Source organism: Macaca fascicularis, chromosome 1 (assembly GCF_037993035.2).
Source record: "Macaca fascicularis isolate 582-1 chromosome 1, T2T-MFA8v1.1".
In the NCBI taxonomy this organism is placed as follows: Eukaryota; Metazoa; Chordata; class Mammalia; order Primates; family Cercopithecidae; genus Macaca; species Macaca fascicularis.
Window position 1 is genome coordinate 62,971,839 of NC_088375.1, and position 26,954 is coordinate 62,998,792.

At 43.8% G+C, this 26,954-nt stretch overlaps 1 protein-coding gene and 1 pseudogene across 6 annotated transcripts in view; one reads left to right on the top strand and one right to left on the bottom strand.

The window, feature by feature from the left end:
- Positions 1-1,397: 1,397 nt before the first annotated feature.
- LOC123568844 (signal peptidase complex subunit 1-like) lies at positions 1,398-4,407 on the top strand (annotated as a pseudogene).
- Positions 4,408-8,534: 4,127 nt separating this feature from the next.
- Positions 8,535-26,954, bottom strand: part of DSTYK (dual serine/threonine and tyrosine protein kinase) — a 71,700-nt gene continuing 53,280 nt past the window's right edge. For 2 of the 6 annotated variants that reach the window (XM_074034231.1, XM_005540577.5), the window contains 6 exons: positions 26,468-26,624; positions 25,882-26,014; positions 23,603-23,716; positions 16,683-16,797; positions 14,220-14,354; positions 9,170-13,755 (listed from right to left, as the gene is read on the bottom strand). In XM_074034231.1, the coding sequence (XP_073890332.1) occupies positions 13,568-13,755; positions 14,220-14,354; positions 16,683-16,797; positions 23,603-23,716; positions 25,882-26,014; positions 26,468-26,624 (842 nt within the window). In that variant the 3' untranslated portion in view covers positions 9,170-13,567. Of the gene's footprint in view, positions 13,756-14,219; positions 14,355-16,682; positions 16,798-23,602; positions 23,717-25,881; positions 26,015-26,467; positions 26,625-26,954 lie in introns of all 6 variants that reach the window. The other 4 variants (XM_074034237.1, XM_074034229.1, XM_005540576.5 and 1 more) reach the window with 3 other exon arrangements.

A 26,954-nucleotide genomic window follows, 5' to 3' on the forward strand; every position in this document is an offset into this window, starting at 1 on the left:
CTACTATTATTCTTGCTTTAAGGTTAAACTATAAACTAAATTTCTCCCAAAGTTGGCTTGGAATGACCAAGGATAGCTTGGATGTTAGAAGCAAGATGGAATCAACTATATCAGATTTTTCTTACAGTCATAGTTTTGGAAAGGTGGTTTTATCTGAAGGTAATCAGTATCTTTACCCTTCTCTGAAAATATAGGACTCTTACAATATTTCAAAAGTTCACCCCCTCATTTGAACCCCAGAGTTCAAGGCTGCAGTGAGGTGTGATCACGCCACTGCACTCAGGTTTGGTCAACAGAGCAGAACCCCATCTCTAAAAAAAGGAAAAAAAACTCTTGGCTGAGATTCTTTTGCCTCAGAAGTTAGATATCATCATACATATTGCTTTATTTATTTGTTCATTTATTTTCTCAAGACAGAGTCTCACTCTATTGCCCAGGCTGGAGTGCAGTGGCACAGTCTTGGCTCACTGCAGCCTCTGCCTCCCAAGTTCAAGTGATCCTTGTGCCTCAGCCTCCTGAGTAGCGGAGATTACAGGCATGCGCCTCCATGCTTGGCTAATTTTTTTTGTATTTTTAGTAAAGACAGGTTTTTGCCATGTTGGTCAGGCTGGTCTTGAACTCCTGACCTCAAGGGATCCTCCCGCCTCAGCCTCTCAAAGTGCTGGGATTATAGGCCCATTACATGCCTGACCCGATGTCATTATATGTGTTTTTTTATATATATAACCAATGTGTGTTTAGATTTAGCCATCCATTTACTGTTTTCTCTGCTTACCATTCATTCCTGCATATCAGGCCTTTCTAGGCTCATGGTTTCCTTTTTCCTAAAATACATCTTTTACTTGAGTATTAGTGAAAATCAGTTTGTAAATTATTTCAACTTTTGATTTTTAAAAAATGTTTTAATTTTTATCCTAATTCTTGGAGTATACATCAGCTAAACATATACTCACAAGTTGGTATTTCTTCTCTATCGCCACTTTGGAGATGTTATTTAAAAGACAATACAGGGCCTGGCACAGTGGCTGACACCTGTAATCCCAGCATTTTGGGAGGCCCATGCAGGCGGATCACTTGAGGCCAGGAGTTTGAGACCAGCCTCGCCAACATGGTGAAACCCTGTCTCTACTAAAATTACAAAAATTAGGCCAGGTATGGTGGCCATGCCATGGCTCCCAGCTACTCGGGAGGCTGAGGCAGGAGAATGACTTGAACCCAGGAGGCGGAGGTTGCATTGAGCCGAGATGGCACCCTTGCACTCTAGCCTGGGTAAAAAGAGCAAAACCCCACTCAAAAAAAAAAAGGCAAGTGTGGTGGTATAAGGCCCAGACCCAGACCCAGATCTGAGTTGCAGCCACCCTAACCATGCTGCCCACCGCCTGCCCCCATGGCCAGTCATGTTGGAGCATATGAGCTTGCTGCCCATATGAATCGATTACAAGGGACAAAAGCTAGTTGAACAAATGTTTCAGAGAATTATTACTTTTTCTTCAGTCGTTGGATTTATCTATGGTTATGTGGCTGAACATTGCAGATGAACTGTCTATATAGTTATAGCTGGATTTGCTTTTTCACATTTGCTGACACTTCACCCATGGCCCATCCATCACTGGCATCCCCTCAAGAGGTTACATGTCCAAGACTCATCACAGAAAATGAGAAGCTGGTGATAGAAAAATTAAGAGGCATGCTAAAAATAATCTATTGGGGTTTTCCTGGTTTGGCTTTACTATAGCACCTGTTTTTGTTTCATGTGAAATGGATCCAAAACATCAGATAAAAACCACTCATGCAAGCTGGGCACGGTGGCTCACACCTGTAATCCCAGGACTTCAGGAGGCTGAGGCAGACGGATCACAAGGTCAGGAGATTGAGACCATCCTGGCTAACATGGTGAAACCCTGTCTCTACTAAGAATACAAAAAATTAGCTGGGTGTGGTGGCACACACCTATGGTCCCAGCTACTCAGAAGGCTGAGACAGGAGAATCACTTCAACCCGGGAGGCCGAGGTTGCAGTGAGCTGAGATAGTGCCACTGCACTCCAGCCTGGGTGACAGAGGGAGACTCCGTCCCCAGCACCCCCCAAAAAAGCAAAAAACAGTCATGCATCCGAGCTTGGTGGCTTATGCCTCTAATCCCAGCACTTTGAAAGGCCGAGGCAGGTGGATCACCTGAGGCCTTGAGTTCGAGACCAGCCTTGCCAAGATGGTGAGACCCCCATCTCTACAAAAATACAAAAAAGTTTAGCCAGGCATGATGGTGGGTGCCTGTAATCCCAGCTACTGGAGAGGCTGAGGTGGGAAAATTGCTTGAACCTGGGAGGTGGAGGTTGCAGTGAGCCGAGATCATGCCACTGCACTCCAGCCTGGGTGACAGAGAGAGATTCCGTCTCAAAAACAAACAAACAAACAAACAAAAAGCCACAAATGCTCTCTGGCACAGCTGTATGTAGATTTGGTTTTCTGTGTTTCATTTTTAATCCCATTGGGTTTTTATTTACAAATATTTTAGAGCCTCTCTTTATTATCTTGCTCGGAAATGGAGAACAGAAAATACAAGTATGCAACATTTCTTTCAGGTTTTTATAAAGTTTTTCATAATGAAGAATAGATGGCCAGCTAATTTTTGTATTTTTAGTAGACACGGGGTTTCACCATGTTGGCGATGCTGGTCTCAAACTCCTGACCTCAAGTGATCCAACCGCCTCAGCCTCCCAAAGTGCTGGGATTATAGGTGTGAGCCACCACGTCTGGCTGGCAAATTTTTAAAATTTTCTGTAGAGACAGGGTCTCACTATTTTACCCAGGCTGGTCTTGTACTTCTGAGCTCAAGCAATCCTACCACCTTGGACTGCCAAAGTGCTGAGATTACAGGTGTGACTCACTATGCCTGACCACACTTGCAAATTTAAACATACCTTTATAAAACTCACCTCAACCTCCTGGGCTCAGTCAGTCCTCCCACTTCAGCCTCCCAAGTAGCTAGGACTACAGGCACATGCCATACCATGCCTGGTTAAATAATATCATTTTTATAAAGCACAAAGATATGCAAAACCAAAGTATATATTGTTTAGAGCTACAGGTATATTTGGAAATACTTTTCTTAAAAAAAAAAAAAAAAAGAGAGGGAATGGGCTGGGCACGGTGGCTCACACCTGTAATCTCAGCACTTTGGGAGGCCGAGGCGGGCAGATCATGAGGTCAAGAGTTCAAGACCAGCCTGGCCAACATGGTGAAACCCCGTTTCTACTAATACAGAAATTAGCTGGGTGAGGTGGCGTGTGCCTGTAATCCCAGCTACTTGGGAGGCTGAGGCAGGAGAATCGATTGAACCCAAGAGGCGGAGGTTGCAGTGAACCAAGATCCCGCCACTGCACTCCAGTCTGGACAACAAAGCAAGACTCCGTTTCAAATAAAAAAGAAAAAGAAAAAGAAAAAAAGAAAAAAAGAGAATGATCAACACAGTAGTAACTTAGGGATGGGAGAAAAGGGGGGAGGTGCAGGAACTGGCATCTGGGAGAATCACACAGGGGCTTAAAAACCATGGCAGTGTTCTGGCCCACAAATTGCATGATAAATTCACATTTTAAAAATTGTTCTTGGCCGGGCCTGGTGGCTCACGTCTGTAATCTCAGCACTTCGGGAGGCCAAGGCAGATGGATCACCTGAGGTCAGGAGTTTGAGACTAGCCTGACCAACGTGGCAAAACCCCATCTCTACTAAAAATACAAAAGTTAGCCAGGCGTGGTGGTGCATGTCTGTAATCCCAGCTACTCACAAGGCTGAGGCAGGAGAATCACTTGACCTTGGGAGATGGAGGTTGCAGTGAGCAGAGATAGCACCATTGCACTCCAGCCTGGGTGACAGTGAGACTTTGTCTCCAGAAAAAAAAAAAATTGTTCTTATGCATCAATTTTTTTTTTTTTTTCAAAGACAGCGTCTTGCCCAGTCTGGAGTGCAGCAGTGCAATGTCAGCTCACTGCAACCTCCGCCTCCTGAGTTCAATTAATTCTTTCTGCCTCATCCTCCTGAGTAGCTGGGATTACAGGCACCCGCTACCATGCTTGGCTAATTTTTGTATTTTAGTAGAGATGGGGTTTGGCCATGTTGGCCAGGCTGCTCTCGAACTCCTGACCTCAGATTATCTGCCCGCCTCAGCCTCCCAAAGTGCTGGGATCACAGGCATGAGCCACCACACCCGGCCGTATCAAAATATATGAGGATGTTACATATACTCCTTTGCCAGTATCTAATAATTTTTAACAATTGTAAGCAAATCCTGCTCAATACAATGTCTTAGACTAACCACTGTGTTTCTCTGTGGTCCCAGCTTAGAACCTGGAGCAGTTCCCCTTATTTTCAGAGCCAGTGGCTTCACATTGAGCCTGACATTTGCCTCTTAAACTCCTGCTTCCACACATAGAAAGGCTCTGATTTAGCCTTTACCTAGATGCTTGAGTGTCTTTGATTCATGGGGAAGCCATGCTGAGAAAATAAGGGAGGAAGGAAAGAGAAAGGCAATAGAAGCCAAGGCATTCTTCATAGGTTGAAAAATACTTCAGAGATTTAGAAATGTCCTTCCCAGAGATCAAGTTGTGGCCTCTCTGTATCAGGCCCCAATCTGTCAATCTTCTTTCACGACCTTGCCTCCCAGTAGTGCCAGAAGGGTGGCTGTGGAGGTCAAGCAGCCCAAGAGATGAACTGTAACGGCCGTGTGTCACCTGGCACCTGTCCTGAATTTAGGTCCCTTTTCTCACTTCTCTTTGATTACTTTTCGGGAGTTACATCTCCTCCAAGGAATATAATTTTCAGTGAGCAGGCAAATTTAGGTGCCTGCCTCCCATCATGGAATCTGAAGGGGATAGATCCTTCCAGTTCTGAACCAGTAAAGCTAGAAAATGGGTCTGGGACCTGTGCTGGGCCAGTTGAGAAAACTCGCCCTGGCTGTTAACTCTTGAGGGAGTAAAGATGGTTCATCATAGCTTTAGACAGCAAAAGCTTGCAGAGCTGCTCTGGTTCCTGCCTACAGATTCTGTGAGTCTGATCTTCCAGTTCTTGCTGATTTTTTGAGGCACTAGTATTTTTCCAGTACGTATTTCCTTCCTCCTAAATTAGCCAGGATTCATTTTCTAGATGTTCATAGCAGATAAACAACACAGTAACAGAAATTCCATACCCTAAAAGTTGGAAGTTGCCTCTTTAGGAAAATCACTATTATCGGTTTGATTTATACATTTACAGTTTTTTTTTTCTGTGCACTATATGTGCAGATGGACTAAATCTCTAGATAATTTGGGGTTCTGGGGAACAAAGGGATTTTTACCAAAAAATGGGTTATGTTTTGTATATATATATAGTTTTATATAGAGTTATATAGTTTTATATATATAGTTATATATAGTTTTATATATTGTTATATAGTTATATATATTTATATATATTTATATATGTTTACATATAGTTATATATAGTTTTTTATATATATATATATTTTGAGATGGACTCTTGCTCTGTTGCTTAGGCTGGAGTGTGGTGGCACGATCAGCTCACTGCAGCCTCTGCCTCCCAGGTTCAAGTGATTCTCCTGCTTCAGCCTCCCGAGTAGCTGGGGTCACAGGCATGCACCACCACACCTGGCTAATTTTTGTATTTTTAGTAGAGACCATATTGGCCAGGCTAGTCTCGAACTCCTGACCTCAGGTGATCTGCACACCTTGGCCTTTGAAAGTACTAGGATTACAGGCATGAGCCACTGTGCCCGGCCAAGCCACTGTGCCCAGCCTAGAGTTTTTGGTTTTTTTTGTTTTTAACATTTACATCTTTCCTATACCTGGACTTTTTTTTCACATGATGATTTAAGTATTTTTTTCCTCAGGTGGTGATATGATTTGAATGTATGTGTCCCTCCAAAATTCCTATGTTGGAACTCAAACCCCAAGCTATTAAGAGGTGGGGCCTTTGGGAAGTGATTAGGCCATGCGGGCTTAGCCCTCACAGATAGGATTAATGGCACTATAAAGAGGCTCAGAGGGCTGCCTAGTTCTTCCATCTCTTCTGCCATGTGAGAACAGTGTTAGTCTCCTGAAGGATGCAGCAACAAGGTGCCATCTTGGACGCACAGAGCAGTCCTTACCAGATACTGACCCTGCTGGCGCCTCAATCATGAACTTCCCAGCTCCTAAAACTATGAGAAATAAATGTATTATTTGTAAATTACCTGGTCTGTGGTATTTTGTTTTAGTAGCAGGAAAAGACTAAAACAAGGGGATAGCCAACTTTACTGACTAATCTGTTTTTTTCACGGATTTGAAATGTTAACTTCAAAATATACCAAGGGGCTGGCGTGGTGGCTCACGCCTGTAATCCCAGCACTTTGGGAGGCCAGATCACCTGAGGTCAGGGGTTCGAGACCAGCCTGAGCAGTATGGCAAAACCCTGTCTCCACTAAAAATACAAAAATTAGCCGGGCATGGTGGTGCACGCCTGTAATCCCAGCTACTCGGGAGGGTGAGGCAGGAGAATAGCTTGAACCAGGGAGGCGAAGTTTGCAGTGAGCTGAGATCACGCCATTGCACTCCAGCCTGGGAGAGAGAATGAGACTCTATCTCAAAAAAATAAAAATAAAAATAAAATATACCAAGGTACAGGCTCTCCCTAGAAGGGCCACAAGAGGCCTCACTCAGTGCATGTCTCCCCATAGTAACTGCACTCCAAAGGAGGCCATTCAGTTAGCACTTCATGGACCCTTGGGATTCTACTAAAGGCAGAAATTTTGAGGTTGAATTTAATAATGTTCAGAAGCCTGAATCCCACCCAAATACAGGGTCGGGAAGGCCACCCAAGTTGCCCTACTCAGGGCACATGACTACTGAGGGACGTGTTCTTGAAAAAGCATGTCCAATCTGAAAATGTGTATACAGGCCGGGCGCGGTGGCTCAAGCCTGTAATCCCAGCACTTTGGGAGGCCGAGACGGGCGGATCACGAGGTCAGGAGATCGAGACCATCCTGGCTAACACGGTGAAACCCCGTCTCTACTAAAAAATACAAAAAAACTAGCCGGGCGAGGTGGCGGGCGCCTGTAGTCCCAGCTACTCGGGAGGCTGAGGCAGGAGAATGGCGTGAACCCAGGAGGCGGAGCTTGCAGTGAGCCGAGATCGGGCCACTGTACTCCAGTATGGGCAAGAGTGCCAGACTCCGCCTCAAAAAAAAAAAAAAAAAAAAAAAAGAAAATGTGTATACCAAAAGCTATTTTTTTCCAAAGTAATAAGGGCAAAGGAAGAGGTTAAGAGAACTCAGTCACACTGAACTTCCTAGGAAAATACAGGGCATATGCATATAAGATGGGATATATTTAACTGTGAAGGGTGGCTGGAGTTACCAGAGTTTCACAAGTGTTAAGAGGCTTATCTGGGCTGGGTGCATGGCTCACACCTGTAATCCCAGCACTTTGGGAGGCTGAGGCAGGAGGATTGCTTTAGCCCAGGAGTTTGAGACCAGCCTGGGCAACATAGCCAGACCATATCCTTAAACAAACAAAAACAGCCAGGCATGATGGTGTGCATCTATGGTCCAGGTACTCAGGAGGCTGAAGCAGGAAGATTGCTTGAGCCCAGGAGGTCGAGGCTACCGTGAGCCATGTTTGTGCCACCACACTCCAGCCTGGACAACAGCAAGAGCAAGACCCTGTCTCCAAAATAAAAATAAAAATAAAAAAGGCTTATCTGCATTATTAGCATTAACCAACTGAGCTAACCGGCTTCAGTTGCATTAAATGAATACTGTGTGGGTATGGGCTGAGAACCACTGAGATCAAGGAGCGGAACACACCAACTACGTAAGATGTGCTGCCATCTGCTGGCTAACCTTGTGTTGCAGTCAAACCAAAAGTAGTTACAGCAAAAAATGACAGCCACACGAGCCAGACATGGGTATAACAAAAAACAAACCAAAGCAAACGCACCTCGTGTTGCACACTGATCTTCCCTGGTGACTAGAGGTAGTGCCTGTCTCTTGGCGGTCGCCCATGGTGGTGCCTGTCGGGTACTGCTGAGTAAGCAAATCTCAGCACTGGGGTGAGCCTAAATAGAAAATTCAAAATACACTACATGTAGATAGGCCAGCATAAGATTATGTGCCAAGTTCCCTCACAGTGTAATAAAGAGTAGCTAGGCTCATATATGAACTCACAATACTGCAGGTTTGTGCTTAAAAGCTGGAAAAAAGCATGTCACCCAGGATAGGCTCTGGAAGATCCATTGCTATCATCTCACCCCTTTTCTCCGCTATCCTATTTCCCATTCCCTTGCCCCACCCTCCAGTAGTGGTGATGTAAAGTACCCAGAGGCCAAGAGCCATGGTGGCTGGGGAGGGCCCCTGATGGGAGAGGAACATGTTCCATCCATCTCTCCTAAGGCAAACTGAAAGACATCCGACTGCAGGTCACCAGTGGAAATGGAATGGATTAGGCAGTGTCCTGTTACTATGGGTAGTGAGGTAAGGGAAAACCAAAACCAAACAGATAGAAACCTAAAATGTTAATGTGATCTTTATTATACAGCACATCTGGTATTTGTGTAACCCAACAAGTATATAGAATACTCTATAAAACCAAACCCAACCCTTCAAAATTACATGAATGAAGATTAACCCCAAGTCGCGTCTCTTCAAAATGCACACAATTACCACAGTCCTGCTGTAACAGTATTATGGAAAGAGCCAGGTAGCACAAGAAAGGAGACAGGATAAAGACTGAAGTGTGTGCGAAAGTCATTTTCGTTTGTTATTGCACTTTTATTCTACACACTTAGTATGTTACATCTTTATTTAACACTGTAACAAACATTAGTCCTTTAAAACAAACAAACGACATTACAAGAAGACAAAAGACAACAGGCTGTCCAGACCAATTTTCTTTTCAACCATCTGGGCAAGGTGGCCTCCCCAGTGCTTGGTGTCCTGATGCACCTCTGAGATCACCTCAATTGGACTGGATGTTAACAAAGCAGATGAAGTTAAAAATAAAACCCTTTTAAGAACAGTAGTGCTACTGGAAACCTCCAGGGGAGTTTGGAATACAAGTGTTCCAAGGCCACTCCCTCCTTACCCACTTCAACATCAAACAAGCCCTATTCATCCCACCTCCATATTTGGAAGGATTAACCTTCTTTTTCTTTTTTCTTTTTTTTGAAATGGAGTCTTGCTCTGCCACCCAGGCTGGAGTGCAGTAGTGTGATCTCAGCTCATTGCAGCCTGTCTCCTGGGTTCAAGCAATTCTCCTACCTCAGCCTGCTGAGTAGCTGGGACTATAGATGCCCGCCACCATGCCTGGCTAATTTTTTCTATTTTTAATAGAGATGGGGTTTCACCGTGTTACAGGTTGGTCTCGAACTCCTGACCTCAGGTTTTAAAAAGTGGGTTACTTGATCCAGAAAATCCAAAAGCTTTGGAAACTCAAGGAAAGCAACTACTCTTTTGGCAGTGGACTCTTCCAGGGTTGTTAATCCCACTCTGATGCAATATGGATGGATTAGGGAGGTTTCCTGATTATCCAAATGGAATACCAAGCATGCCATCATCTCTCCAAAGCAAGCCCAAAGGGGGCTTTAACTTCCCAAAGTGCTACTGTAATCACCAATTCCCCCCAGGCCTCCCAGTGCTAAATAATAACCCAAAGCCAAAAAATAAAGTGTTATTCAGTGCAGTTGTCACTTTGAAGCCCTGCAACCCCGAGGCACTTCTTCCATTAGGAAGAACACTTTGTGACCCTTCTTTGGCAGCTCAAGCAAAGACACAAAAATGCACTTGAGAGCTGACAGGTACTAGTCAAGAGTTCTACGAGTCCCCTATTTCTATCTGTGGTAGTAATGCATTCTTTCCTCCACTGCTTCCTTGAATTTTAGTGTTAAAAATTAGGAGAAGCTGCTGCCTAGGCTCTGTCCCCTTGAAGTTGATGGAGTCAAAAGTGACTCTCTTTGGTCTGGGAACAACCAGCACAGTCCTCTCGTGAAGCGCTTGCTCAGTCAATGAGCTACTCTTTGCAGAGGATCAGGGAACTAAGGTATGCCTGGGGAAACCCCACCCAAATGAGCCGTGCCAGACAGCCCTTGCCATCGGCTCTCTAGGCCCAGGGTCAGCCATTCAAGGGTCCCAGGCTCCACCATTTCTCCTGACTGCTCTGTAGGAAGGCCTCATTTCTGAAACAAAATGAGAGACCAGACTTCAAGCTCTGGCCATTAAAAATGGCCAGGTCATCATTTTCATGCAGGGGTAAGCTGCCCTAATTATGCTGATTAGAAGGACAGAACACAATAAGGGTCATCCTTTCACGTCATCCTTTTTCCTCCTCCAGTCACAATCTCACCTCACCACTTGGGAACACGTACAACCAAAGCTGGGAGGTAAAATCTTTAGGACTTTGGTCATGCTGGGCCCTCTATAAGCCAAGTGCTGCCAGACTTCTTTGAAAACCTAGTGTCCTCCCAAGTAATATACAATACAGTACGTTTCATGGCATTCCATCACTTATCATAAGAATGGATGCCAAGGAACAAAGAAGCCAAAATTAGCTGACAATGTTATAAAACAAAAGCAAAGTATACACACACTATACACACGTATACCTGCACTCAGCCTGCTGAGTATTTAAATAACATCCCCAAATATCCATATATGGATTTTGGCTGGCCTAGAGACTTTCAAGAATATTTTGCACCTTTTCTCAAAATACTTTTTTTAAGAAAATGAACTGTAACACAACTACTCATCTCCTTACTTACATTAGTTCCTCCCTTCCACCCTCCCCATTGGGGAAAAAACTGTTGGGGAATCTGCTAGAGAACTGGCATCTGATTGCAGACTAAGCCGTGGGGTAAACTAAAAAGGGACTCTGGGTAGACGAAAAAAATCTAACCTCCCATATGTGAATGGGAGTATGAGCTAAGACTTCCAAAGAATGCTAGGAATGTGACCTTCATAATGGAAGCACAGACTTATGATTATAGCTAGAGTCAAAAGAAGACAGTCTGGAAAGGGAACTATATAAGACTTTTCCTAAAATTTCATACACAACAGACTTAGACAATGATTTTCCAGCAAGTAGAGAGTACTTACCCCTCCTCTCTTGACACCTGACTCCCTTGAAGCCCCATCATAGTTCCCAGAAGGACAAGTGAGTTAGTGCAGAGAATAGAGTACTTGAAGTATAGCTAAATAGGTGGTAAAAATTCTAATATACTGAACATCCTACCAAAACAAGGCTAAAGCCTACAGAGCCCAAAGACACTGAGTCAGTTACTTTATCATTTGCAGGTAAAAAGGTTATTAGCACTACGTGGAGTTTCTGAAAGGCTGCAAGAGTTTAGGGAGCTACTATGCTCAAACGTATCATGATCAGAGCCCAGGATAGCCAAAGAGTTAAAAGTTATATGAAAGACCCATTATAGACTCCATTTATACTCCATTAATATTTAAAAGATGGTCATTTTGTCATAAACAACCCTAGAAAATCCCAGCAGCAAATGTGCGACTCATTTTTTCTTTTTCTTTTTTGAGATGGAGTCTCACTCTTGCCCAGGCTGGAGTGCAGTGGCGCGATCTCGGCTCACCACAATCTCCACATCCTGGGTTCCAGCGATTCTCCTGCCTCAGACTCCCGAGTAGCTGGGACTACAGGCGCGCACCACCATGCCCGCACCACCATGCCCGGCTAATTTGCAATTCATCTTATACACCTACTTGGGGACCTGTTCTACAAACTCTGGGGCTGGACACAGGGGCCAGACCACAGTTATTGGGGATTAGGCAGATGGAGGGAGACTACTCCCTTCCGCTGTCTACTTCCTTGTCTACCTGTTTTTCTGAATCTAATGGATCAGTTTGGTTGAGGAAGGCTTGAAGAAGTGCATCTGAGATGCACCAATATTTAAATTGTTCCCCTTCCTCTGCCTAGAATCAGAATTTCTTTCCTCAAGCACACTTCATGAGGAACTCTCCAAAAGACCACCCACCCGCCTCCCACCTTTCAGGGAAACTTCCCAGACACTAGCACACAGGTGAGGGGCACACACACAGAACTACCAGAGGAGGGTTTTTCTCTTTCGTCTGCTTCTTTTTTTCTTCTAACAGATTATACTTAAAATAAGGTAAAAAGAAGGAACAAATTGCAGGAGAAATCTTGGTTAAAAAGCTCACTGATCAAATTTTAAAAACGTCAACGTGTTAGATTGAAACAAAAAAGAAAAGTTTCTGATTATGTTAAGTTTTAAAAACAAGCTTGTTTTCTTCCAGTATGTTTGTACACAGGCCATGGCCTCCAATCATCTCCCACCTCTCAGGTCTCACCCAAATACTTTGCACTGGGTTGGTTTTGCTCAGACACTCACTCCTGTGTACCATGTTATCTGGAGCTTTCCCACTTTGAGATGAAAAGAGGTAAACAAAAGAAAAGACTCAAAGGTAAAAGAACAGATTCTGTTCTGGGGTTAGCAGTAACTCTAAATCCAATAACTTCTGTGTGTATGTCTATATATAGAGATATAGACACACACATGTATATACACATACACACACATTCTTTTTTTTTTTTTTTGAGACAGAGTCTCACCCTGTCACCCAGGCTGAAGTGCAGTGGCACGATCTCAGCTCACTGCAACCTCCGCCTCCCAGGTTCAAGCAATTCTCCTGCCTCAGACTCCCCAGTAGCTAGGATTACAGGCATGCATCACTATGCCCAGCTAATTTTTTGTATATTTAGTAGAGACAGGGTTTCACCATGTTGGCCAGGCTGCTCTTGAACTCTGGACCTTATGATCCACCCGCCTCAGCCTCCCAAAGTGCTGGGATTACAGGCATGAGCCACCAAGCCCGGCCTCTTTTTTTTTTTTTTTTTTTTTTTTATCTTTTCAGGGCCTTTTGGTGATGTAACAGTGAAACCCTCCCCCAGAAACCAGGGATATGTGGTCCTATAAATGTAAACACACTGGCACTATGAGGAACAGATAGCTCTGTTTCTAGCTCCCTCACTGGGACTTCTGACCATTGCAGCCTGAGATCCCTGGCTGCAGACAGCAGGAACCAGATATCTACAAGTTACTGTTTTTGTCCCCATGTTTTCATAATCCCAGAACTAAGTTCAAATTTTCTGAGTCCTGACTAAACTATTCCTAGCTAGAGCGAAAAATCATGAGAATGAGACTTTTTAACACTATTGCCACTGCAGTGTCCTGCTGGTTGTCTTGGAAGCATATACAGTGAATAGACAATGGTAACATCTGCCTCTTTTTCATTTGTGAGGCCAGAACATCACATTCCTCAGCTTTTACACATCTTAGACACTTTTTTGCTAAAGGAATAGCTTGGCGCTTCAGTGAGCTGCTGAATATGCTCAGTCATTCAACTCTTCACTGTCCAGGAGTCATCCCTGCCTGGGAAGGTTTCAAGTTTCCCAGCAAGCACCAGTTCTCTTGGGAGTGTGTCCTATAGTGAATAAATGTCAAATTCTCCCCATGGCCAAAAGGTGAGGGGGAAGGAAAGAACTAGAGAGTGAAAAAGAAAAGTCTTTGCTTTCAAGTAGAATCATCTAGTCCTCTGTTTGGCTGCTCAGAATTAGACTTGCAGAGCCGATCCATGATGCCCTGGAGCATGGGCTGAACAATGCCCAAGAGAGGCCTCTTCAAGGGGTCACCATCCCAACAGGCTTCCATCAACTGCCAGCACTCCTCATCAAACACAGGAAGACGTTCTGGGCGAGCCCCTAGAGAAAGGAGCATGGAAACAAGACCACAGTGAGAGGGGCCCAGCACATACAAAGAGGCATGACCAGCTCAAAGGCTGAATTCCCAGTGGGGCTCAGAATACTAAAGAATGCAAAGAGTTTTGACTTCAATTGCAAACATCTAGGTTAGAACCTAACAGTAAGAATAATTTAAAAAAAAAAAAGAAAGAAAGAAAAAGAAAAGAAAAACTGGAACACACTGGCATATGAAGTTGAAGAATTGGACATTTTTTTTAAAAAGGCTTTTTGAGATAGTTCAACAGAGAGTTGACTGGAAGCAAAGGTTGACTTAATTATGTTTTCTGGATTCATGACAGTTTAAATGTATCTATGGCCCTGCTACGGAGTGGCCAGATAGGATAACAGGAGGCTGGGTGACATTGCCTGGGCTCAGTCTGCGCTAGCCAGGGGAGTTAAGACAAGGTAGTACTTGTGGCTCTTACCCCTCCGCACATTGTTCCAGAGATGGTCTTTGCTAGCACACCTCTCAAATGCCTCAGGGAGCTTGACAGAGCCTGAGCAGATATACCAGAAAAGAATTCCAAAAGCGTAGACATCCACGGAATTATCGTACTTCCCTGATGGCAAGAAAGGATGAAACGTAATGAGCCGCAGAGAGTCAGGCAGCAGCATCCACACCATCTTGCCTCAGTAGAGGGGTGGCTTTTTCCAAAGCTTTTAACATCTATTATCTCCCAATAACAACCCTGCCAGGTGGGCAGGGCACATTTATAATGCCCATTTTACAATACAATCAAGTAAGACATTGGGAGGTCACAGCTCAATACGAAGAGAGCCAAGCCTAGAACTTGACAAAGGAGAAGGCAAATAAGGCCTGTCATTCTGCTAGGACAGTCAAAAAGATTAATCACAAAAAATTAAGGAAATAAAGTTGGAAATACAGGTGGGTAGGGATGTTGAAACCAGAATATAATAATTTTTAAAGTCAGGTAGAAGAGTCTGGATTTAGTGGGCAGCAGGAAGTCATTTATGTTTTAGAGTAGGAGGTGACATGAAGAATATAATATTTTAGAAAGATGATTCTGACAGCAATAGGGTGGACTGCAATAGAAACAATAAAAGAAATGTAAGTATGAAGTAACCAAAATAGAGTAACAGCAGTGGGATTAGAAAGTTTCTTCTTTTTTTTTTTTTGAGACAGAGTTTTGCTCTTGTTGCCCAGGCTAGAGTGCAGTAGTGCGATCTCAGCTCACCACAACCTCCGCCTCCTGGGTTCAAGCGATTCTCCTGCCTCAGCCTCCTAAGTAGTTGGGATTACAGGCAGGCACTACCACACCTGGCTAATTTTGTATTTTTAGTAGAGACGGGGTTTCTCCATGTTGGTCAGGCTGGTCTTGAACTCCTGACCTCAGTGATTCACCCGCCTTAGCCTCCCAAAGTGCTGGGATTACAGGCATGAACCACCGTGCCTGGCCGAAAGTTTTTTTGTTGTTGTTGTTAAGTAAATCTACAGAAAGAAAAATGAAGACTGTCTACTTAGTTCAGATGTTGAATACTACTACAGCTGTCTCACTAACACCTAATCCTTACATGTATCACCCAGTGAAGGGCTGGGGGAAGACTCATACATGAAATGAAAGAAATTTAAATATATTGCTAATTTTAACTCTTACCAATACTAATGACTACCTTTCCATCTTTGCTGGCAATGGAACAATCATTCCCATCACTTGGGCTCAAAACCTTGCAGTCATCTTTTAGTCATTCTTTTCTGTTCACTAACCATATCAAGTTAGCACCAAAATCTTGTTCACTCTTCCTCTGAATTAATCTAAATTTCTCACATTTGTTTGTTTCCGCACTAACACCAGCTTAATCATGGAGGCAACCATAGAAGACCAGCTATCTGGTCTTACCTTGGTTCCTTTCAAATCATCTTTACCTACTGTTGCTAAAGCTCATCTTCATCAACATTTTCCTTTGTCTCCTACTCAAAAGCTCAGTAGCTCCTTAAGTCTTGCACAAACAAGCCTTGATTCTTTTGTGGGAATTTCAACCTCAATGTATTTTATCTCCAACCTTGTTTGCTACTGTTCCCCAAATGGATTTCTTTCCTGTCACGCTTATTTCTATTCTGTGATTTTCTTCATTTCCCCTTCTTTAGCCTCCAGAATTTTCTCTCCTTTATGCTACAGGGTTGTACTATGGAGATAGAAAGTCCTAGACTTAAATCACAGGTCCATTACCTTTTAGCTCAATGTTTTTGGGAGTAGGTTTCTTCATCAGTCTGGTCTCAACTTTATCAATTGAATGGACATAAAAATCCATCATCATCACAGAACTAAACAAAATATATGAAAAACCTACCCATACTGCTTAACTCAAGGTATATACTTAATAAATGAGTTCCCTTCCCACCTACCAATTTCCCAGATCTGACTCAAGTTCTACTCAAAATCTCACCTTCATCACAAAACCAATAAACATTTCCAACTTCATTTATTCCTTCTCTAAACACCAACAGTACATCATATAGCACTTAATTTAGCACTTAATCATACGTTGTATTATACTGCTTCCTATTTTACCTCTCAATATATCTGTATGTCAACTGTAAGTTCTTTAATGATAGAGGACAACTCCTATCACACAGGAGTTATTCAATCAATACTTTATGATTAAATAATTGGCTGATTATGGCAATTATGGCACGAATAACCCAGAGAGATGTCCAAATGGTGATTCCCATTTGTACTTTTTCTTTCTTACTCCTCTACCTCTTCACTTTCCCTGCTACTTGCCTTAGGTAGGTCTCCCCTGATCTGGTTTCTCCCTTGCCTGTGCCAGACCTGCCAGTAGTGATTGTGGAAACGAGCTCAAGGAGTAGCACTCAGGATTAAAGTAATACACCCTGCCCAGACCCACTGCCTGCCCTCCAGCCTTACCTGTGAAAAGTTCAGGGGCCATATGGATTGGTGTCCCCACAATGCTGCCTGACATCATGGCCTCTGGCTTGCAGAATCCTAAGTCAGTGATCTTGGCACGGTTCTGCTTATCCAGCTGCCAACAAAGCAGGGCAAGAGTCACCTTGTTTCTGATCCTGCACACAGCAGTGCTGCATACCCAAGCTCAAAGGTAGGTACCTCAAAGTAGTGTCACTGGACAGGATTATGCTCTGAAAAATGAGTTGTCAGGTGATTTTGTCCTTGTACAAACACCAGACTGTGCTTATACAAACCTAGATGGTATACTTGCTACACACCTAGGCTACATATTAATAGTATGGTCTTTTGCTACTAGGCTACAAACCTGTACAGTGTATTACTGTACTGAATACCATAGGCAACTGTAACACAACGGTATTTGTGTATCTAAACATACTTAAACCAAGAAAAGGTACAGTAAGAATACGGTATAAAAAATAAAAAATGGTATACCTGTAGAGGGCATTTATAATGAATGGAGCTTGCAGAAGTGGAAGTTGCTCTGGGTGAGTCAGTGAGTGAGTGGTGAGTGAATGTGAAGGCCTAGGACATTACTGTACACTACTGTAGGCTTTATAAACACTGTATATTTAGGCTACACTGTATTTATTTTTAAAAGTTTTTCTTCAATAATCAACCTCTACTTACTGTAATTTTACTTTATAAACTTTTTAATTTTTTAAGCTTTTTGACTCTTGCAATAAACACTTAGCTTACAACACACATTGTATAGCTGTACAAATATATATATATATATATATATATATATATATATTTTTTTTTTTTTTTTTTAAGAGACAGGGTTGTGCTCTGTCGTCCAGGCTGGAGTGCAGTGGCACGATCACAGCTCAAGGAAGCCTTGAACTTCTGGGCTCAAGGGATTTTCCTACCTCGGCTTCCTGACCAGCAAAGACTATGGTTGTGTGCCATCATGCCGGGCTAATTTTTTGATTTTTAGTAGAGATGGGGTCTTTCTCTGTTGTCTAGGCTGGTTATAGGCTTTCTTTCTTTTTTTTCTAGCTTTTAAAACTTTTTTGTTAAGAACTAAAACACAGACATATTAGCCTAGGCCTGCATGGGGTCAAGATCAGCTATATCACTGTCTTCCACTTCCACATCCTGTCCCACTGGAAGGTCTTCAAGGACAATAACACACATGGAGCTGTCACTTCCTATGATAGCAACACCTTCTTCTGGAGTTCGTCCTAAGGTCCTGCCCGAGGCTATCCTTACTGGTTTATATATTTACTGTACTATACTTTTTAGAGTATCTAAAAGGTTTAAAAAGATAAAAAGTATAGTACAGTAAATATATAAACCAGTAACATAGCTGTTTATTATCAAATATATACTGTACATAATTGTGCTATTCTTTTATATCAGTAGGTTTACACAAGCATCACCACACATGTGTTGCACTGTGCTGCAACATTACAACAGCTATGATGTCACTAGGCAATAGGAATTTTTTAGTCCATTATAATCTTTTTTGTTTATTTTTGTTTTTTGAGATGGAGTTTTGCTCTTGATGCCCAGGCTGGAGTGCAATGGCATGATCTCGGCTCACTGCAACCTCTGCCTCCCGGGTTCAAGCTATTCTCCTGCCTCAGCCTCCCAAGTAGCTGGGATTACAGGCATGCGCCACCACGTCCAGCTAATTTTGTATTTTTAGTATAGACAGGGTTTCTCTATGTTGGTCAGGTTGGTCTCAAACTGCCGACCTCAGGTGATCCGCCTGCCTCGGCCTCCCAAAGTGCTGGGATTACAGGCGTGATCCACCACACCTAGCCAGTCCATTATAATCTTATGGGACTACATTGTATATGTGGTCTCACTGACCAAAATGTCATTATGCAGTGCATGACTGTACTTCATAAATCCTGCCGCCAACCTTCCTGTCTCCAGGTTCATTCCATTACAAGTTGAGTATCCCTTATCTGAAAGGCTTGGAACCAGAAGTGTTTTGAATTTCATTTTTTTTTCCAGATTTTGGAATATATCCATTATACTTGCTGATTCAACACCTCTAATTAAAAATCCAAAATGCTCCAGTGAGCATTCTCTTTGAGGGTCATGTCAGTGCTCAGAAAGTTTCGGATCGTGGAGCATTTTGGATTTGTAATTTTTCAATTAGGAATACTCAACCTGTACTGTCTTCTTCCCCATACTATAAGCAACATGAGGGCAGGGATTGCCATTTTCATCTTTATATCCCCAGTGCTTAGCACAGTGCCTGGTACATATGAAGGTCCTAAAAAACCCTGGAAGAATGAGGAAGTACAGGTCCATGGAAGGACACCAGGGAAACACTTCAGCGCCTGACTCTCCTCCTGACCCCAGAGCAGAAAGTTGAGGTCCTCTGGTCAGCTGAGGAGAGTTTCCTAAAGTCCCTGTAGTTTCCTTTCCTAAAGGTTGAAGAGAATAAGTCTGTCTAATTTGGCTATTGATCAGCCTTTAGGTTTCGGTTGTCAATTTTAGGGAGACTGTTCCCTTCCCCTAAATTGCTGTCATCTTCATACATCATTTAAGTATTGCCAGAAACAACTGAATGACATGCCAGTATACTTTCAAGAGGAATAGATCGAAAGATTCTTTACAATTCAAATTACAGGACTAGTGAGTTCATGACCATCTCACCATTTAAGGTACATTTACCCATCTCAGTCTTCATCCTACATCTCTGATTAAACCTTAAGCAATAACAAGGCCCAGACTCCTCAAAGGCAGAAAGACTATTCTAGATTAAAGGAGACTAAAGAAACATGACAACAAAATATACTATATATTTCCTGGATTGGATCCTGTATCAAACAAACAAACATACCATATTTAGGGCAACTAAACATATTTGGGACAACTGAAAAATGTTAATATAGATTACATATTAAATAATAGTATTGTATCAATGTTAAATTCCTTGGGTATAATAATGACACTTTGATTATGTAGAACGATATCCTTTTTCTTAGGAGATACATGATGAAGTACTTAGGAATAAAGTGTTTTCTGTTACTTTTTTTTGGGGGGAGGGCAGGGTCTCACTCTGTCACCAGGCAGGAGTGCAGGGCACAATCTTGGCTCACTGCAAGCTCTGCCTCCTGGGTTCAAGTGATTCTCCTGCCTCAACCTCCTCAGTAGCTGGGACTACAGGTATGCACCACCATGCCTGGCTAATTTTTTTTTTTTTTGTATTTTTGGTAGAAACAGGGTTTTATCATGTTGGCCAGGCTGGTCTCGAACTCCTGACCTCAGGTGATTCACCCACCTCGGCCTCCCAAAGTGCTCGGATTATAGGCATGAGCCACTGTGCCTGCCCTTGTAACTGAATTTCATATAGCTCAGCAAAAAAGTATGCACACGTGTGTGTGTGTGTGTGTGCATGTATAGAGAGAAAGAGAGAGTGCACATTTTGGAGAAAAGAGAATATGAATTTGGGTGAGGGGTATATGGGTCTTCATTGTACCACTCTTCCATAAGTTTAACATTTTTCAAAACAGTGTAGGGGGAAAAAACCTTACACAGTATCAGCTAAGTCTATGATAAAACTCCTCCCTAAGCTTGAAGTCTCACATACCATCTTTCACCATGCTGTTAACTCTACTACTTTCTGATACGGTTTGTCCCCATCCAAATTTCATCTTGAATTGCTAACTCCCATAATCCCTGTGTATCATGGGAGGGACCTGATGGGAGGTAAGGGGCTTTTCCCCCTTTTGATCGGCACTTCTCCTTGCTGCCACTATGTGAAGAAGGACATGTTTGCTTCTCCTTCCACCATGATTGTAAGCTTCCTGAGGCCTCTTCAGCCCCGCGGAACTGTGAGTCAATTAACCTTCTTTCCTTTATAAGTTACCTAGTCTCAGGTATGTCTTTATTAGCAGTGTGAGAATGGACTAACACAGTAAATTGGTACCAAGAGTGGGCTGCTGCTGTAAGGATACATGAAATTGTGGAAGCGACTTTGGAACTGGGTAACAGGCAGAGGCTGGAACAGTTTGGAGGGCTCAGAAGAAGACAGGAAAATGTGGGAAAGTTTGGAACTTCCGAGAGACTTGTTGAATGGCTTTGACCAAAATGCTGATAGTGATATGGACAATGATGTCCAGGGTAAGGTGGTCTCAGATGGAAATGAGGAACTTGTTGGGAACTGAAATAAAGGTCACCATTGCTATGCAAGGAGACTGGAGGCATTTTACCCCTGCCCTAGAGATCTGTGGAACTTTGAACTTCAGAGATGACTTAGGGTATCTGGTGGAAGAAATTTATTTATTTATTTATTTATTTATTTATTTATTTATTTATTTAGAGACAGAGTCTTGCTGTGTCACCCAGGCTGGAGTGTAGTGGTGCAATCTCAGCTCACTGCAACCTCCACCTCCCAGGTTCAAGCAATTCCCCTGCCTCAGCCTCCCAAGTAGCTGGGACTACAGGTGTGTGCCACACCCGGCTAATTTTTTATTTTTAGTAGAGATGGGGTTTTACCATGTTGGCCAGGCTGGCTTCAAACTCCTGACCTCAGGTGATCCACCCACCTCGGTCTCCCAAAGTGCTGGGATTACAGGTGTGAGCCACCATGCCCACCCCAGAAGAAATTTCTAAGCAGCAAAGTGTTGAAGAGGAGGCAGAGCATAAAAGTTTGAAAAATTTGCAGTCTGACAATGTCATAGAAAAGAAAACCTATTTTCTGGCTGGGCACAGTGGCTCACACCTATAATCCCAGCACTTTGGGAGGCCAAGGTGGACGGATCACTTGAGGTCAGGAGTTGGAGACCAGCCTGACCAATATGGCAAAACCCTGTCTCTACTAAAAATACAAAAATTAGCCCAGCGTGATGGCAAGTGCCTGTAATTCCAGCTACTTGGGAGGCTGAGGCAGAAGAATTGCTTGAACCTGGGAGGTGGAGGTTACAGTGAGTTGAGATAGCGCCATTGTACTCTAGCCTGGGCAACAGAGCAAGACTCCATCTCAGAAAAAAAAAAAAAGAAAGAAAGAAAAGAAAACCTATTTTCTGGGGAGAAATTCAAGCCCGCTGCAGACATTTTCGTAAGTAATGAGGAGCCAAATGTTAACCAGCAAGACAATGGGGAAAATTTCTCCAGGGCATGTCAGAGACCTTCACAGCAGGCCCTCCTATGACCCCTGGAGGTCTAGGAGGGAAAAATGGTTCTGTGAGCTGGACCCAGGGCCCCCCTGCTCTATGCAGCCTTGGGACATGGTGCCCTGCATCCCAGCTGCTTCAGTTCCAGTTGTGGCTAAAAGGGGCCAACACATAGCTCAGGCCATTGCTTCAGAGGGTGCAAGCCCCAAATCTTGGCAGCTTACATGTGGTGTTGGGCCTGCAGGTGCATAGAAATCAAGAGTTGAGGTTTGGGAATCTCCACCTGGATTTCAGAGGATGTATGAAAATGCCTGGATATCCAGGCATAAGTTTGCTGCAGGGGTGGAGCCCCCATGGAGAACCTCCGTTAGGGCTGTGCAGAATATGTGGGGTTGGAACCCCCACAGAAGGTCCCTACTGGGACACTGCCTAGTGGAACTGTGAGAAGAAGGCCACTGTCTTCCACAACCCAGAATGGTAGATCCACACACAACTTGCACCGTGTGCCTAGAAAAGCCACAGACACTCAATGCCAGCCCATGAAAGCAGCCAGGAAGTGGGCTGTACCCTGCAAAGCCACAGGTGTGAAGATGCCCAATGCCATAGGAGACCACCTCTTGCATCAGCATGCCCTGGATGTGAGACATGGAGTCAAAGAAGATCATTTTGGAATTTCAGGATTTAATGACTACCCTATTGGATTTCAGACTTGCATGGGCCTGTAGCACCTTTGTTTTGGCCAATTTCTCCCATTTGGAATGGATGTATTTATCCAATGCCTGTACCCTCATAGTATGTAGAAAGTAACTAACTTGCTTTTGATTTTATAGGCTCATGGGTGGAAGGGACTTGCCTTGTCTCAGATAAAACTTTGGACTTGGACTTTTGGGTTAATACTAGAATGAGTTAAGACTTTGGACAACTGTTGAGAAGGCATGATTGTGTTTTGAAATGCAAGGACATGAGATCTGGGAGGGGCCAGGGGCAGAATGATATGGTTTGGCTGTGTCCCCACCCAAATCTCATCCTGAATTGTAGTTCCCATAATCCCCATGTGTTGTGGGACGGACCCAGTGAGAAGTATTTTTTTTTTTTTTTTTTCCCAAGACGGAGTCTCGCTCTGTCGCCCAGGCTGGAGTGCAGTGGCCGGATCTCAGCTCATTGCAAGCTCCGCCTCCTGGGTTTACACCATTCTCCTGCCTCAGCCTCCCGAGTAGCTGGGACTACAGGTGCCCGCAACCTCGCCCGGCTAGTTTTTTGTATTTTTTTAGTAGAGATGGGGTTTCACCGTGTTAGCCAGGATGGTCTCGATCTCCTGACCTCGTGATCCGCCCGTCTCGGCCTCCCAAAGTGCTGGGATTACAGGCTTGAGCCACCGCGCCCGGCCGAGAAGTAATTTAATCACAGGGGCAGTCACCCTCATGCTTTTCTCATGATAGTGAGTTCTAACGAGATCTGATGGTTTTGTAAGGGGCTTTACCCTCCTTTGTTCAGTACTTCTTCGTGTTGCTGCCATGTGAAGAAGAATGTGTTTACTTCCCCTTCTGCCATAACTGCAAATTCCCTGAGGCTTCTCCAGCCCTGTGGAACTGTGAGTCAATTAAACCTCTTTCCTTTATAAATTACCCAGTCTTGGGCATGTCTTTACTAGCTGTGTGAGAATGGACTAATACACTTTCTGTGAGGACTTTTCTTGGGATCTAACTTACATTTACGTGTACCCTCCAAAATCACTCAGCCACAGAGGTAGAGTATAATCTTGGGGAAACAGCTCTTACTTACCAGCACATTTTTCAGTTTGATATCACGATGGACAAGTCCCTGGCTGTGCAGGAAGCGGATTCCTTCCACCACGTCTAGTGCTATCTGCAAACGTGTCTCCAGGGTCAGCCCAGCCTTGGGGAGACAAAAGAGCTTGCTTGTCATGATAAGGCAACTCCTCGATTCAACTGACTATGCTTAGGCACATGAGGACAGAAAAGTGCATTTTTAAAAGGGGGAAGAGCCGGGCACAGTGGCTCATACCTATAACCCCAGCACTTACGAAGGCCAAGGTCAGGAATTTCGAGACCAGCCTGGCAAACATGGTGAAATCCTGTCTCTACTAAAAACACAAAAAAGAATTAGCTGGATGTGGTGGCAGGTGCCTGTAATCCCAGCTACTTGGGAGGCTGAGGCAGGAGAATCACTTGAACCCAGGAGGCAGAGGTTGCAGTGAGCTGAGATGGTGCCACTGCACTCCAGCCTGGGTGACAGAGCAAGACTCTGTCTCAAAAAAAAAAAAAAAAAAAAAAGGTGGGGGGAGAAAAAAGCAGTTAGGAGAGGGAGGTAGAAGAAAAGCAAAGAAGAGCAAGCTGTAAAGGAGACAAAGCCAGATAAAATCCCTTGCAGGCTGCAGTTAAGCCAAATGGATAACCTCAAATGTGACTAGCAGATAGAACCAAACAACTAAGGCATGAGCTCATTTCTAACATTTGAACAAATTCTGGAATGGCCCTTGAGGCTCAAAGTGACTATTTCTAGGTCCCTTAGGAAGATTTACTTCCATTGCTTTACAGGCCTGGTTAGCCCAGGTTTGGTTTTATGGATTCAAATACCAAAGTCACTCATATTACTTCAATTCAGGGTCTCCTGAATACTGGAAAATGTCACATCACTCATTCAAAAGTTCAAAGGACATTCTCTAGTTCACTTGTGGAGATGCATCAGACAATGCTTAACTCCTCTGAAATGAAGAGGGAAAGCTGCTTGGAGAGTCATTTTCTTCATCATATTAATTCCTCAAGACTCCGGGAAGCATTTCTAAGGTTTCCTCTGCCCTACTTCTGGAAGCCTCCATATAAACTGGTCCAAGAGGAATCTGTGAGAAGGGATCTACTCAGAGACTCTGAGGTCAGCTTTTCTCTCCTTCTACTCAGCTCCTATGTAGGGAACAGACAAAAGAAACCTCTCTAATTCCCTCTTGGTGGTTTATATAAGGGCAACTCAACATCCAACTGAGGGTTTCACCTTCACTCAAATAAAATCCTTCAGTAGCTTCTCATAGTCTATAACAGAATTTGAATTCTATGGAAATTCTTAACATTTTGGGTCTTATGTAATTTGTTCCCAACATCTCTTTGCACATTATGTCTCCTGATTCCCAAAACGAACCAGCTGCTCCAATGTGCCCAGTGTCTTTACCAGCCTTCGAATGCTCTAGGCATTAAGCTGTTCCTTCCCCCTGCTATGGCCTCTTCCTTCCAACTGCCCAAATTCTACCCATCATGGTATATTTGTCAAACTCAAACTCCACGTCTTCCTGAAATGGTCACTGACTACAATTCTCTTAATAGCGTCTATCAATTATACCTTCTGATATCCTCTAATGATGCTTAATGCTGGACCTTGTACAAAGCAGTCACTAATAAATATCCATTGACTAAACAACAAAAACTAGCTTTATCCTCTTACAGCAAAAGTGAGAAAGAAGAGCAGAGTTACAGGCAGCTGTACTGCTCTTCTAAGGAGTTTAGATTTTTACCACCACCACAGGTGTGCGAGTGGTGAATGGCAATATTCTGGGTATATAATGGGGTGAAAATAGGTTCTGAGAAATCTTTAAATTTATTTTTATTTTTAGAGACAGGGTCTTGCTCTGTCACCCAGGCTAGGGTGCAGTGGCATGATCATAGCTCATTGCAGTCTTGACCTCCTAAGTGCAAGGGATCTTCCTACCTCAGCCCCCTCGAGTAGCTGGGACTACAGGTATGAGCCACCACACTCAGCTAACTTTTAAATTTTTTATAGAGACAAGGTCTCCCTCTATTGCCCAGACTGGTCTCAAACTCCTGGACTCAAGTGATCCTCCCACCTTGCCTCCCCAAGTGCTGGGATTACAGGGGTGAGCCACCATGCCCAGCTGAGAAATCTTTAAGGGTTTTTGGAAATAAATGAAATAAAGCCTAATTACTCCAATAGTCTCTGATGAAAGCTAAAAGCTCTGAATAAACAGGAGAGGATGAGAGGCCAGAAAGGAACCTGTGGATTTGGCTGCCAGCTGGATCTTGCTCTCTCCTTACCTTCAGCCCTGTGTAGAGATCCCGGTGTAGCCGCTCCATAATGAGGAGCACAGCAATGCTGGAGCCACCACCATAGTTGTAGTCAATGACTGAACCATGGAGATCCACCAATCGCTCATGCTTCGGCAGAGACCTGGTGGGAAGAAGAGAGGTCTAGGCTACAAGACTTGGGCTCTAATCCTGCATGCCATGCCAGAATGTAGGAGACAAGAATTTCCAGACCATGCTTAGGACAGGTCCAGAGGTAATGGCCCTCAGTGCAGATAGAGCCCTCAGTGTAGACAGAGCCCTTAGTGCAGACAGAGCATGGCCTCTTCAACAAGGATGAAGAATCCTGGATTCTAAAAACCAATAAGGCTTAAGGACTAAAGAAGAAAAGTTAAATGGAATGATGAGTCTGAGAAATTAGGATGGTGGGGAAAGAGCAAGCAAAGACAGTAAAGGCCTGAAAGGGAGCACATGTCTGTTAGACACAGAAACCTAAATACAGAGAGGCCATGCTGTAGCTCTTGGTACAAAATCTAAACCAGGCTTCTAGATTCTCCTCTGGATCTTTCTCGTAGAGATGAATGAGACCAGGACCCACCTCATGTAGTGAAATTCCAAAGCCAGATCATTCCAGTGCTTCTCATCTGGAGGGACAACTGATTTGAGGGCACAAGGGAAGTGTCCTCCCCAGTTGTCACACAGGTACACCACACCATACTGGCCCCGGCCCAGTTCCTGTCCCAGTTTAGGTTTACCTATAAGGTACAGAGACAGAGATAAGGCAGGAGGGATGGGAACTTGGTGGGCAACCTCTATAAAATTCTTTTTTTTTTTGGAGACAGGGTCTTGCTCTGTCACCCAGGCTGCAATGCAGTGGTATGATCTTGGCTCATTACAACCTGTACCTCCTGGGTTCAAGTGATTCTTCTGCCTCAGCCTCCCGAGTAGCTGGGGTTACAGGCAAGGGCCACCACGCCCAGCTAATTTTTGTATTTTTAGTAGACACGGGGTCTTGCCATATTGCCCAGGCTGGTCTTGAACTTCTGAGCTCAGGCAATCCACCAATCTCAGCCTCCCAAAATGCT